This window comes from Hipposideros armiger, unplaced genomic scaffold (genome assembly GCF_001890085.2).
Source record: "Hipposideros armiger isolate ML-2016 unplaced genomic scaffold, ASM189008v1 scaffold_549, whole genome shotgun sequence".
Lineage (NCBI taxonomy): Eukaryota > Metazoa > Chordata > Mammalia > Chiroptera > Hipposideridae > Hipposideros > Hipposideros armiger.
The window spans coordinates 1,188,065-1,202,292 of NW_017731899.1; the positions used below are offsets into that span (position 1 = coordinate 1,188,065).

The 14,228-nt window shown below is 44.6% G+C and overlaps 1 protein-coding gene across 1 annotated transcript in view; it reads right to left on the bottom strand.

Annotated features, from left to right (window-relative positions):
- Positions 1-14,228, bottom strand: part of LOC109396921 (deleted in malignant brain tumors 1 protein) — a 147,298-nt gene that overhangs the window by 31,985 nt on the left and 101,085 nt on the right. The window contains exons 33-39 of the mRNA XM_019669164.1: positions 14,104-14,224; positions 13,591-13,655; positions 10,831-10,984; positions 3,994-4,211; positions 2,967-3,278; positions 2,151-2,183; positions 1,569-1,595 (exon numbers count right to left, since the gene is read on the bottom strand). Coding sequence (XP_019524709.1) covers positions 1,569-1,595; positions 2,151-2,183; positions 2,967-3,278; positions 3,994-4,211; positions 10,831-10,984; positions 13,591-13,655; positions 14,104-14,224 — 930 coding nt within the window. The remainder of the gene's footprint in view (positions 1-1,568; positions 1,596-2,150; positions 2,184-2,966; positions 3,279-3,993; positions 4,212-10,830; positions 10,985-13,590; positions 13,656-14,103; positions 14,225-14,228) is intronic.

Sequence of the window (14,228 nt, forward strand, 5' to 3'; positions counted from 1 at the left end):
ATGGCTTGGTGTCAGGGATGCTCGTGGGATATTCGTGGGATAGGAAGTTGAGCTCAATGATTAAAAGACTCTCCTAAACTCAGATGACCAGACCAATTTTTACCTAATATGTAAGAGGATTTGTCACATGGTGCTATATGCTGAATGCTTGTTTCCCTGAAAAATTGAAACCTAACCCCTCATGTGATGGTATTAGGAGGCGGGGTCTTCGGGAAGTGATTAGGTCATGAGGGCAGAGCCTTTGTGAATGGGATCAGTGCCCTTCTAGAAAGGCCTGAGAAAGCTCCCTTGCCCCTTCACCCATGTGAGATTATAGTGAAAGGACAGCCATCTATGAGGAAACGGTCCCTCCCCGGATACCAAATCTGTTAGTGTAATGATCTCAATCAGACTCCCCAACCTCCAGAACTGTGAGGAAGAAATTTCTACTGTTTGTGAAGCTTTCCAGTTTATGACATTTTTGTTATAGCATTCTGAACAGACACAAAGAAAGGTCACCTCTTTCAGGAAAGCATGGATTCAAATCTAATCTGGCATTTGAATAGAGAAAGGTAAAGCTGCTTACTTCAGGCTGGGGATCGTCAGTTCTACGTGGAACTTCTCAGCCACTTGTATCACCCAGACACACTCCACATTGGTGGGGTAGTTTGTAGGATACCAAGGACTGGAAAAGGAGCCTGAGAGACTTGAAATCACTCCCCCACAAGAGCTACTTCCTCCTGTAAAAGCGAACAAAAGACCCATGGGTGGCTTTCTTGGGCCTACACCTTTCCCAGGTGTAGAATCCAGAATTCCACCAAGCTCAACAGTGAATCACAGATGGGAAGGGGTCCTGCTGGTGTAGACGTCGTTGTGGCTTGGCTGGTGTGTGACTGTACCCCTGAGAGGGAATGAAGGAGGAGGAAAGGTGTGTGACCGGTAGGCAGGACCCTAAAGCTGACTGCAGGTGAGACGGAAAATGGGATTGGATGTGGATGTGGCAGGTGTGGGGTGTCCAGGTCATACTTCATCAATGCTCTCCACAGCTGCCTGTCATGCAAGCCAGCTCAACCCAAATGTAGACAACTCCCACCTCAGTGAGGGCTCCATCCCACCAATTCCTTCCCCTCATGGCAGCCAGTACAGGCACGTCTATTCTGGTTTTATGAATTATCAAAGTGATTCCATCCTTTACAGGTTATACTTTCATTGAAAGGGACTTACCTTGTGGTATAGGAGCTTGAGGGATAGCAACTGCAAAAATCAAAACCAAAGAAAATCAGGAAGGAGCTTAGCATCACAAAATCACCTTGTTACTATGCTTGAGTCTTAATACGTGGTATGGACACACTCATTTCTCTTTTCTCCCTGATCTTGGACGCAGCCCTTCCCTTGCTTCAGTAGATTCACCAGGAGATCACAGACAATGTAGTCACATGACATGTGTTTTCTGCGTTCCGGGGTTCACCAACACAAACACTGCCCTGAGATTGACNAAAAAAAAAAAAGAAATCACTTGATTTCTAAGGGTCTCTGGAGATAGATGATTTTAAATAAATAAATAAATAAATAAAATAAAGCTGAAGTACCTGTAGGGGGGCTGTCACCAGTTGAGTCTGTGAAAGTACACAGGGCAAAAAATGATACCATGAGTGAGGACTGTTATCCAGAATACTCCCTTAAAATACTCAAAAATACTGACACTCAAAGCTATGATTTCTGTGTCCCAGGGAATAGAGATGTTTATGGTTATTCAAGAGTTTGGACATTTGCATACCATGGGCGCAGACAGGTGAAGCTTGATACAACTCATTGAGGGATGGCCCTGGGGTTTCTGCTTCCTTGCTCCCCACAGTGTCCATAGCATGACCATCATTGCAAGACCTCAGCCCTCTCTTCACAGCAGACGCTGACTCAGAATCCCGCTGGCCCAGAAATTGCATTTTTGGTGAATCTGCACCCTCCCTCCCTCCCTCCTACCTCTCTTCCTACCCTTTGTGGCCCCCGCCTTCGCCCCACCATTTTGTCAATGTTAATGAGCTGCATTGCTTTTGTTAACTAGTGACAGAAAATTTAACCAGACTGTGCCCCAATTACAAGATTGAAGAGTAGCCAGGATTTGCATGTATCAGCAGACTGGCAACGAGTTGAAATGTATGGAATAGCAATACCTGTTGGTCCTGCTTTTGAACTGCCATCAACACCTACGCAAAGATAGGAAAGAGAATGAGAGATGGATTAAGACAGTCACATGACTCAAAAAAGAAAATCAGGTACTTTCTAAAGGATCAAACACATTCTGTCTGGGCAGATGGGAGTGTAGCATCCCAAACCATCCATGTTGGTTAAAGATTGGCAGCCCATGTTCATGCCCACTGGGTGAGGGAGCACACTGTTTTTCACGAGATGGCTCATCTAGTTGCTGGAAGTGCTAAAACTGAAAACAAATTGAAAACGTGGTATTTATTTACTTTCAGTCAGGTATGGGGCTGAAGGACCTTTGGTTACAGAGCTGAGCTCAGCGTATAGCTGAGGCTATACGCACAGAGTATGGGCCTGTATGTCATGTTGGATATGCCTTTGTTGTCTTATGGATAAAATGGAGATGCTAACAGTCTCCACTTTATCAGAGATTGTGAACATTAAACAAGAATGTGAATGCACTGCACTCTTTGGACACCAGCTATAATTAATACTCAGGAGAGAGTGGATTGTCACCAACCTCATGGCATGTCTACCCAAGAATGAGATGTCTGATGACACAAATCCTCTACTTAATCACCACAACTTTTAAGGTGGGACCTTGAAAATTTTACAGACACAACAGTTGAAGAAAGAAAACTACCTTAAACAAATTGACTTGGAAAGATGGCTTGAAGCCCACGGCTCCTTTCTGAGCAATTGTCTGCTGGCTTTGGCTTCTCCCTTTCCAGAAGCTGCTGGTGGGTGAGGCTCTCTCTGAGGCGTGCTATGGTCATGGGGCTCACCTGTGCAGATGGCACTGGCATCTTCATGGTGCCCGCAGTTGTGGGAGAACCACCCGTTGTGTGTGCACTGCCACACCGTAGCTTCGTTCCCTGTACACTGTATATCACTCAAAATGATGGGGCCAATGCCTCCTTCAAAGTAGCTCTGTGCTGGGGCTGACACGGCCTCGCCACAGCTGAGCTGCTGGCACACCACCCTCGCGTCTGTCAGGTCCCAGTTGTCATCACACACCGTGCCCCAGGTGCCATTGTAGAAGACCTCCACCCGGCCCTCACATCTGTGGCTGCCATTCACCAGTCTCAGGGACACACCTGGGTGACAGGAAAACAGAAGCTTCTGAGTGGTGGTGTTGTCCCCAAACTCTAGGGCTTCCTTCAGATGGAGAATGACCAGCACGTTTTCCCATATTAGCTGTTGGACTCTCGATAGGACGCCCCTATGTCCTGATTTACCTGGGATAGTCCTGGTTTACAACTGCTGTAGATCAGCTAATGCCTGTTTATTGTTATAAAGACCCTTTAAAACTTGCAAAAGTATCCCAACTGGAGAAGAAACTACATGGTCACCCTAAACATAATCCACTGAGAGCTCTGAAATATCCCCATATCCTGCTGTATACGTGTCATGGGTGATTTTTGTATTGAACTCAGCTGGGAACATGCGGGCTGGTAGTTGCAGTTTGAGATAGCTTTGTCCCAGAAGAATTTGCCTACTGCACTTTCTCTTCCTTTGAAGAAGAGGGAGGCTCTCATTTGGGTCCTCCATCTACACACACTGCCACGGGAAGTTAGGAGATTCAGCCACATGTTTCTTCAGCCAGGATATTTTGGTGGAGGAAAATGACAGTGAGTGGCAGAGCAGGGTGAGGGGTGGGCTGGGGGCTGTTAGTGTCAGAGTGGATGCCACTCAGAATGTCATTAGTGAAGGTGGGCTCCGCAGGTCATATTTAGAAGGCATGTCCTCTCTTAAAGGGGAAGGACACAAATGCAATCTAACCTCCCTCCCAGTACATACTAGGATACCTACCACTCTCGCTTCCGTCTTGCTGAATGGCATTGTACAGAGTATAAAACCCTGTGTTGGTGACCATGGCGTCACTCCTGAACACTACGGTTATGATGTTCGAAGAAGAGAGAAACATGAGCTCCGACCCAGCACAAAATCTGCCCATGGAGGGTGAGGCAACTTGCCGTCCATCAAACACTTCGATGAAGTCGTAAGGGCACCCATAGATGTCCTCTAATCTGAGGAGGTAATGCAGAGTTAATCTCCCCAAGGAAATCTGCAGAAACGTCTTAAATAAAATCATTTTTTTAATGTATTGCATCCAGCCAGAAACTGCAATCATTGCTGCCACCTCCTTCTAACCACACACCCCACTAGCGGCTCCACCCCTTAAATATTGACTGGCTCTGCCCCCTGACCTTCTCTTGGGACAGGCCCAGGTCAGTCAGCCTTTCATCATGTCTCACTTGGTCTAATTCAGTGCCTCCATCCCCAAACTGGCTTTCAGTCTCCCCCACCATCTTCCTCTCTACCTTGAGTATCTGAATGTCCCCTGACTATTCAAACTCTGCTACTCCCTGGGGAGGTGGCAAGTGTCCACTAGGGTCTCATTGAGTAAAACTCTCACAAGGTCCAGAGCAGGAAAAAAATGGTGACAGCTGTGAAAGCTCTGAGGGCCTGTTGACTAAGACTCTTCCCTCCAATGCCCCAAACTGCCTGGGTCAAACCAAGTGTTTTCATGACATGTTTCATCTAACCTGGATGATCAGAGAAGCTGTCCCTGACCATCCTACCTGATGCCATCTTTGCCCTATCACTCTGTATCCTATTATCATATAAGTATATTTTTTCTTTGTAGCACTTAGCAACTTATCACGAACTGAAATCGTCGATTGAGTTATTGGTTTATTTGAGTACTATTTGCCTCCCCATCTAGAACATAAACTCCATGAGGGCAGAGATCTTGCCCGTCTTGTGCAGTACTATAAGCCCATTCCTAGACCAGGGCTCAACAGAGAGTGGGCTCAGTAAACAGCCATTTAAAGAACATCAACATTTACCTAACATGATAAAAATGTGAGATGTGTACATTTGCATTTAAATAACAATAGGCTTTGACGTATATATTATAAGTGCTGACTGCATAACATATTCATAATGGACACAATTACACTTGGACACAAACTACTGAGTTTGAAAACCTGCTTATTGCAGGACACACCTGTTCCAATGCAGTAAGAGCCAAGTACGTCAAAATAACCAATTTTTCATGTTTTTTAAGAAAAAGTGATAATATTTGTATGTAAGGTGACAACAATGTGGCAGTAACAGATGACATTGCAACCTGAGAAATTATTTCATTAGGGAATAAAGCATACTTCTCTTAGCAAGAATGAAATAGCATACTTTAATTATGGATATAATTTTTACAAATTGAGAGTGAAGCAAACCTCCATAGGAGTTGAAGTTGAGAAAAATGAAGCAAGCTCCAGTGCCAGTTAGGGTTCCTGTCTCAGCATCATTGACCTTTGGGGCTGGGTAATTCTTTGCTGTGGGGCTCCTTGAGAGTTGTGGGGGACTTAGCAGCATCCCCGGCCCCCACCCACCAGATGACTGTGGCACCCTGTCCCTATGGTGATAATAAAAAAGGCCTCCACACATAGCCACTTGTCCTGTGGGGTGGTATAATCATTCCCAGCTGAGACTCACTGGAGCAAATCATAGCTAACTTTATGTCTTAAAAAAGCAAAAATCAATAAATCCAGACTCCTAAACATCAAAACTCCAAACCAGCAACTAAGATCTAGTTTTAGGCAACACACCAAACAGCTCCTTAATTTGTACACTCTGAAATTATAGTAGGAAATTTATGCTGGAATAATAAGCTTGAGATTGACTGCAGAGGATGTGGGTCATTACAGCTATTTTCCAGAAGTGAGAAAATGGTGCTCTGTTCCCAAACATTACAATTGTAAGTTTAATAGACTTGAAATATATGGTTCCAAATCTTCCCACATTGCTTTCAATAAGAAAATATGTGTGGAATAAATGAATGCATGATAAATACACTTTGCTCATAATACATTGAGTCCATCCCTCATTCCACTGCCATCCCATTTTATATTTGAAGGCAGCATTTTACCATTCAAATCTTTGACTGCGGTGGCCAATGATCACAGACAGAAAGCAGTGGCAGGGGTCTGGTACAGACTGTGTGACAATATCAGGAAGAGAGAATGGCCCGGATGCTACCCAATGTGGAAAGATGAAACCAGGGTTAAATATTATTAGGAAAAGTAATATTTTCCTTAAAAATGTACTCATGTATATGTATGTGTATATGAATACATATGCATGTAAATATGTATTAAAATAGGGTGAATTCCTTTAAAAATGGGCGATGGTTGGAGAAAGAAATAGGAAGTACAAGGCGCNCTCAATGGTGTGAAAATTGCTGCAGTTTACATGGAGAGGGAACTTAGAGCTGGAAGAAGAAATAGCCCAAGGAAAGGTCAAGACAGCTGCTATTTAAGTCCCATCAAAAAGAGTCTGACTTACCTGGACTGTTAATAAGTGATTCTTCAGCATCTGTTCATATAAAGAATAAATATGTCAGTATTTTCCAGAAATCCTGACTTTTTTCATAACTGAGGACAAAGATTTCAATTACACCCTTAGAAGTGTTTATTAATCTGATACAGGAAAAGTTAGTCCCTTTAAATGACATAGTACCGGCAGAACCAGGTTTATCCTTGGACCTAAAAGCTTCTATCTGGTCAGTGGTCTGCTATGGGCAGTACAAGAAAACGGCCAGATGTGAAGTACACACTAGGGATGATGTGATGTAAACTGCTGATTTGGTAGCAGATGTGTCACTTTGGGGACTGCTTGGCGGTACCTCAGATTTACACAATCATCCTCTAGAACATTGAAACTTGGGAATAACATGTGGCCCATGAGGCTGTGACTAGGATAAACGTGCTCCATAAAACATGACTCCACAAAGCAAACAGATGGACAAATGAATGCCCAACAAGCAAGACCATCCTTATAAACATGTGCCTCCAGGATCAGGGACTGACATACAATGGAGCGGCTTCTCACACGGGCAACTCTACGTGACAAGGGCCACTTCAAATTACAGTTGATCACTCTTTCAAATCACATTACGGCTATTTACCGAAAGGCATCTCGCTATCAGGAAGGGTTATTAATAGACATTCCAGTGGTGACTAACCTACTCCTAGCTAATTGTTTGCATGTGAGTCCAAAGTAGTTTTAAAAATTGTCACAAGGCAATTAAAATTAGCCATTTTAGTTCACTGATTCCCTTGGTGTTGTGGTTGAGTGAGGAAAATGGTAGTAAAAATTGTCAGATATACAGCCCCTGGTCAGGTGCTATGCTAGTGCCTTATAGAAAACAGCTTGAGTCCTTCAGCAATCCTGCAAGAAAGCAAATAGCCCCTTCATTTTACAGATGAAGAAACTGAGGCTCTGGGAGTTTGAGTTGCCCAAATGCAGCCTGAGCATCAACACTGGCTCTGAGATCCAGACTGGGGTCTTTCCAGCTCTGAAATCTTCCCTAACATTTACTACATTGGCTGCCCCTTTGAATGGAAGACCTTTTGATAAGCTCCTTAAAAATCCCATAATGAAACATGTTCTTTGCCCATGTCTGTATTCAGCAAAGCACACATACCTGTGGTAATTCTTACTACCAAATTAGAAAATTCGGAGGTTTTATTCTGAGAGGCTAACAGTTAAAATCGTATACATTTTACCAAGGTAGAGGGATAAAGCAAAGATCAGATGCTACATGTTTGAGGATCCTGTCTTGTCTCTGGCTGACTCTGAATTCTAGCATGGTGTTCTTGAAGCACTTTGGGACTAACAGTGACCACCTGAAAAAGGAGAGGATACCTGAGCAGGTGACACNTTCATTTCCCAGTCATCCATGTAATTTTCAACTTAGGTGAGTTATATAAAATGAGGAAACTACAGATAAATGTTCAGTTGAATTGCCACTGCCCTTGACCCTGACCATGGCCCTTTAATTTTTGACAGCCTTACCCCTCTCACTCATAACTCCAACACATAAAGATGGTCATCCCCAGAAATGCCCAGAACACAGCAAGGTTTTCTATAGACAAGTGTCAGAGAGATGATTCTGCCAATGCCTTGTGACCTGTGTGCTCTGAGGCTCCGTGAGGACAGCCAGGTGCATTCAAAGAGCAAGAGATGAGGCTTGAAAATCCAAATCTGCCACTTTCTAGTTGAGTTATCCTGAGCAGGCATCTTGATCTCCCTACTCCTCAGCTGTGAGGATTAAATAAACTGACACACTGAACCCTAGCATCATGCCTGCTGCTGTGCAGGTGCTCAGAAATGTATGTTGCAATGAAATGAAATGCCTTTCCATTCACCTCCAGGCTCATGTCAGAATGTATATCACATGTGTTAGTCTGATTCTTCTAACCTTTGGTTTCTTTTACAGATGAATATCACTCAGTTGTTAGGTTATAAGATCTCTGACAACAGGCAAAAGTAATAAGCTCCTCAAGAGCATGTACTTAGGGGCCAGATTTGATCAGTATGAAAACTAGGCTCTACCATTAACTTCCTGAGTGACCTCAGGAAAGTCACTTAACCTTTCTGCATCTCAAATTTCTCTTCTGTAAAATATAACATAGAATACCTTTTTGCATGATTGTCCTGAGGATTACCAATAATCTGAGCAAAATGTCCCCCCATATCTGCACTAGCTTTGCTTGGTCTTTGTGCATCTGGGGCCAAAGAACAGGTGTAGTAAATGAAATTGTTGGCCAAAATTGCTTAGGTTCAAATCCACTGGCTAGTCCAGGGTACATTACTAACTTTCTATGTCTCAATTTACCTATCTGGGAAATGGGAATAATGAAAGTATTTACCTTAAGGGTTATTGTGCGATTAAATGACTTATTTATGTAAAGAAGAGCTCAGAACAGTGTTTGGTTGTCAGCATTTATAAGTGTTTGATATTATTATTATTATTATTATTATTGTTTTGCTTGTACTAGAAAAAAATATGAACATACCTGGAGGTGTGGGAGAAGGCAGGTCTTCTTCTGCATCTGGAAGCATAAAGAAAGGTGATAGGTCACTCTCTTTAGTGAATCCAAAGTGTGGACGAAGTGGAGTAACAGGGGCGTGGGTGGGGGATCAAGGGGAGAGGACCATGGTCTGTCTGGGCTTGGGACCAGAGCACCAGGACTGCCCTGGGCAAGTCCAGCCCTCCTCTGGCAAGGACCTTGGCCCAGCAGCCGGGTTGGTTCTGCTTCATGGCAACCAATGGCACTCTAATGCTGAACCCCCTGGAACACTTGTTAAACTGCAGGCTCCAGAGCACCCAGTTAGCCGTAATCTTTGGAGTGGGGCTCTGGCTTCTCACTGCAATGCCCCAGGTGGTGCTGGTGCATGTTAACATTCGAGACCTCCCATGTGCCACCTGGAGCTGCCCATGGCAGGACATGTGTCTGAGCCCAGGGCCTGCTACAGAATAGAAGCTTGAGGACTCTTTGATGAAAGAATGAGCATGTGGGCGGATGGGTGGATGGATGGATGGATGGATGAGAATTTCATCTAGGGTGCATAGTTTCAAAATGTCTTCATCTACAACATCTGAGATTATTGCCTGAGGGGGAGAGGATACCTGAGCAGGTGACACCGGCATCCTCGTGGTGGCCGCAGTTGTGCTCCAACCAGCCTGAGTGGNTTGGAGAGAAAAAAATATGATTTTAAAATAAAAATAATGTCAGCATCTTGAAGAGTGTTTGTATTTTGGTGATTATTCACAGGGAATGTTTCTGGGGGGTGATCTTTGAAGGAATAGACAACTGATAGCATGATAGACTTTGGAGTTGTGGATTCAAGGTTTTCACTTCCTTGTAGGCTATCCATGTTCTTAGGGTTTTAGGATATTCTTTGGCATAGGGCGTGTCTGACTCCATAGACTGAGCAACAATTCTGAGCATGCTAACAGTGGATTATCACAGCATTTCACAGTATTGCTGTGTTTGTAGCATGATGTGTGTCAATTATAAGAAGAGCCTTGTGCACACTCTGCCTACAGAATCATGAAATGGTGAATAGATGGGGCTTTGACATCAGACAGATCTGGCAAGTTAGTTAACCTTCCTGAGCCTCAGTTTCCTCATCTCTAATGGGGGCAACCAGGGCATCTATTTTAGGGCTATAATGATGCTGGAATATAACCAAGGTGACAAAGTACATACTATAGAGAGCCTGGGCACACAGCCAACACTAAAAATATGTCAACTCTTATGTCATGGAGATAAAAAAATGGCTGTGACTTTGGAAAATGTATTCTGTTCATGTTAGAGATGAGACAATGACTCCGCTACCTTCTTTTACTTGGTGGCAACATTTAGAAGATGCAGGGCCGATGGCTTGAGTAGTTGGCTAATGTGTGTATGTGGGAAGCCTCTTACTGTTTGTTAAAAATTTAGATAAAGGAAAAAGGAAGTCTCAAAGGATAAATGTTGGTGCCAGTGTACAACAAGGGCGAAGCTGGTAAGGAGGACTTGTGCAGTATTTTTAGAAAAAAAAAATTAAAAGAAAAACTATCAAAATATGATTAAAACAAATATGTTAATAAATCACTTATTGAATTTTTCAAGCTTGAAGTAACTCGTTGGATAGCACTACAAAATTAACCTGAGCTTCAACTGAGAAAGAATTTTGTGTTTTTCTGGTTTCACTCCTAAGGGTCTCTCATTAAAAGAAATATCTTTATTATGATTTCACAAACGAACATTCTTATTTAGATAAAAATCTTCCCCTAAGAAGTTGTTGTCTTACTTCAAACTTGGAATCATGAGTTTTATGCGGAATTTTTTATTCACGTGGATCTCCCAAACACACTGGATGTCTGTTGGGTAGTTTTCTGGATACCGTGGACTGGAAAATGCACCAGAGGGGCTAGAGACGATCCCCCCACAAGCGTTACTTCCTCCTGAAACAACAGGGAAAAGAATGTCAAGGTGTGTCCACATGATGTCACTTGTGTGACCCCAGGGAGCACCTGCCTGGATGGGTACACATAGGACTCTGTGGATAGAGCTTTAGCTTAACCATCTCCTGGGAATGAGAGTCCATTCAATCTAATTCTGACGAATCATTATTAATGTGTGAGAGTTCCCTGCCTTTCCTTTTCCCTCTACTATTTGATTTAAAAAAATACTACATTTGTCCTGTCTGCTTACTATCTCTTCCCTCTTTCTGAGGTGGGAGGACTCTTCCTTGCTGGGAGAAGGGCAGAGTAGATCTACATGAAGATTGGGAAGGAGAGATGAAGAGACAGAGGCTGTAACATGCCTGGGTAAGAGGAAAATTTGAGGGGGCTTGGGGAACATGCAGCTCTAGAACAATTTTGTGGTCTGATGAATTGGAGACATGGGGAAAGGGAACATTGTGGACTGTTTTGGGAGGTTATGACTGAGACTTCCTTTTAAGTACTTTCATCACTTTTTCTGGGTAGACGATGTTTCTTTTAATTCAATACCTACCAAGTGAGACTGGAACTTACAGATTTTTAGATTTGTAAGGGTTAAACAAGATAACAGTGAGATCTAATTCTTCCTTATTAGTTGCTCTATTAATATAAATAGACACACACACACACACACACACACACACACACACACACATTTAAAGCAGTATGCCACACACAAAAAAGCAGAGAACAGGATCATCAAATTATTTTAGAGGAAATTTGAATATACGACGTGCTTTATTGACCTTGTCTCTAAATGATTAAGTTACTTAATTTTCTTCTTCCTGTTCCCCCCTGACCAACTTGTAATCCTCCCAGAATCCCACAGGTTCCTGGTCTTTCCTGCAATGGATGACGGGAAGTAGTGAAGCACCAGCCCTATCGTTGAGTGCATTTGTAGGTTATAATTACTGGGGAAAGGTCAGACTGACGTTGAAACGCCTGGGACGTGAACTTTCCTAAACTTCTACACATGGCAGGGGATGAGGGACTGGCGCCTGTTGTGGGTGCTCTCTACAGGACTGTACTAAGATGGACTACAGATGGACTAAGCCACATTCTCGNAAAAAAAAAGAAGAGGTTTGCTTCCAGTTGAACACTATTCAGACATAAATGGTTCCATTTCCCCCATAATTTCTTTTATTCATGACCCCTTCCCTTTTCTAGTCAGCTATGCATCTCTGCCTTGGGGAAGGGATGTTATGGCAGAGAGAGAGAGAGAAAAAACGCCTTCTGACATTTGAAACCCCAGGCTTCAAGAAGACTTGGGCACAGAGCTATCTGATGATCTGAAAGCCATGCCCTCCCTCTTGGCCCCAGGCTAGGGGAGATCCCTCACTGAGGAAGAAGAGGAAAGACCAGAGGGAATCAAAGGGAGTTTAGCTGCTTTTCAGTTCCTGAGAAAGGGTTCTGTGGGCTTTGCCTCACCTCTAGGGCTGCTGCCTAATGTGTGAGTCCCAGTGCAAAATGAAAATGTGGGGCCTCGGGAAGTGGTAGAGACTTTAATCTCCCTTTCTCATGGGTTCACCTCAGCAAGCCATGCCAGATGGGCAGCCTACAAGGGATGGTGACCTCCACTGGGATGCCTTTGAGACCTGGATTAGAGTAGGTAAGGGGTCCCCACCAAATGTCATTCCAAATGCATCATGGTGATGCCAGCTCAAGAAAGGGACAGTTGCTCCCCACATTGCTCGGCCCCAGAACACTGCAAGGTGCACCCCTGACCTTGACCTTCCCCACATCCAGGCACCCACTGAGGGCAGAGGGTGGCAGCAGTCATCCAGCATGGTTGGGGAGAAGGCTGGGTTTGGAAGCCGAGGGCACCATTGGCAGGGTAGCGGGCAGCTGAGAACCTGTCCTAGAGAGGCAGGAGGCTGCCGGAGGCAGGACCACACATGCTCTGATATAGCTGAACTCTTCAGGCTGGGAGGTCCCTGATGCACATCGACTTTGAGTAGGTTACCAGAAGAAGGTCGACCCATTCTCTACTCCTGCTGTGTTGGCTAAGCCAGGAGGCCCACAGGGGGAGCCCCAGGTGGTTTCACTTCTCACCAGCAGTCTGCTCTTGACCCACCGGAGGAGAATTTGGCTTTCAGTGCATCTTTGTTTTCCTGCGTGCTTTTGTTTTCTAACGCATGTCCCCGGGAGGCAAACCTTTGCACCTTTTCTCTTCTCCCTATCAGTCTTCTTCTCAGATACCATGATGGAATCTCCTCCCTCCATTTCCCCTTCTGCCCGTCCTTGCCCTGATGTCCAGAGAGGAGAGTTTTGCATGTCATTTCATTTGGGAAATGTAGCTCTTAGCTCATTGTCCAAGCCATTGGTTCTCAACCTGGCTGCATGCTGGAATCACATGGGAAGTTTTAAGTATAAATGATGACTGGGTGTGTGATCCTAGAGACTCTCATGTGACTGGTCTGGGGTGTAGCCTGCACATTGGGAATTTTAAAAGCGCCCTGGGTGATTCTAGTGTCTAGGTCACCACCCACCAGTGTCTAGATCAGGAGAGAGGTTAGACTTCCTATTTACTTTGCAGAGATGTTGGAAATTCACAGAGTCCAACCTACCTGAGGGTGTAGGAGTCACATCTGGAACCCAGCCCCCAGCATCTGCATGCATGAAGAAAGGTATACTTAGGAAATCTAAATCTAAGAACACAAAGAAGTGGGGGTTTCCTAGTGTGGGCAGGTCTCAAGCAGGGGGTTTTGTGTCACACAGGCAGAAACAAGGGCATAGTTTGACTCTGGAAAAGCAGCGGCAGACCTGGGTGAGGTTGAAGAGAACACAACCTGCCAATTGTGTGGCCCTGGTGTGTGTCTTTAGAAGGGAATCAGGCTTTCAGCATTCTCTGTCAACCTGGCTGAGGGACATTCATCTGTTGGGCCACTATTCTTAGCTTCCCTGGTCCTGCTCTGTGCACACCCTCCATCCATCACTAAGAAGCCACTGGCGGAAAGGTCCTGCCATAGAGGGAGAGGCTATCTGAGCAGATGACGCCTGCGTCCTCATGGTGGCCACAATTGTGGTCTGACCAGCTGGAGCTATGGCATTGGCCAAGGTGGGTCTCATTCCCTGAGCACTAGAGGTTGTCCAGAAGGATATCTCCAGAGCCCAGACCAAAGTGGGCCTTTCCAGGGGCAGCAATGGCCCGACCGCACCCCAGCTGTCGGCACACGACCTTGGCTTCGTTCAGGTCCCAAAGGTC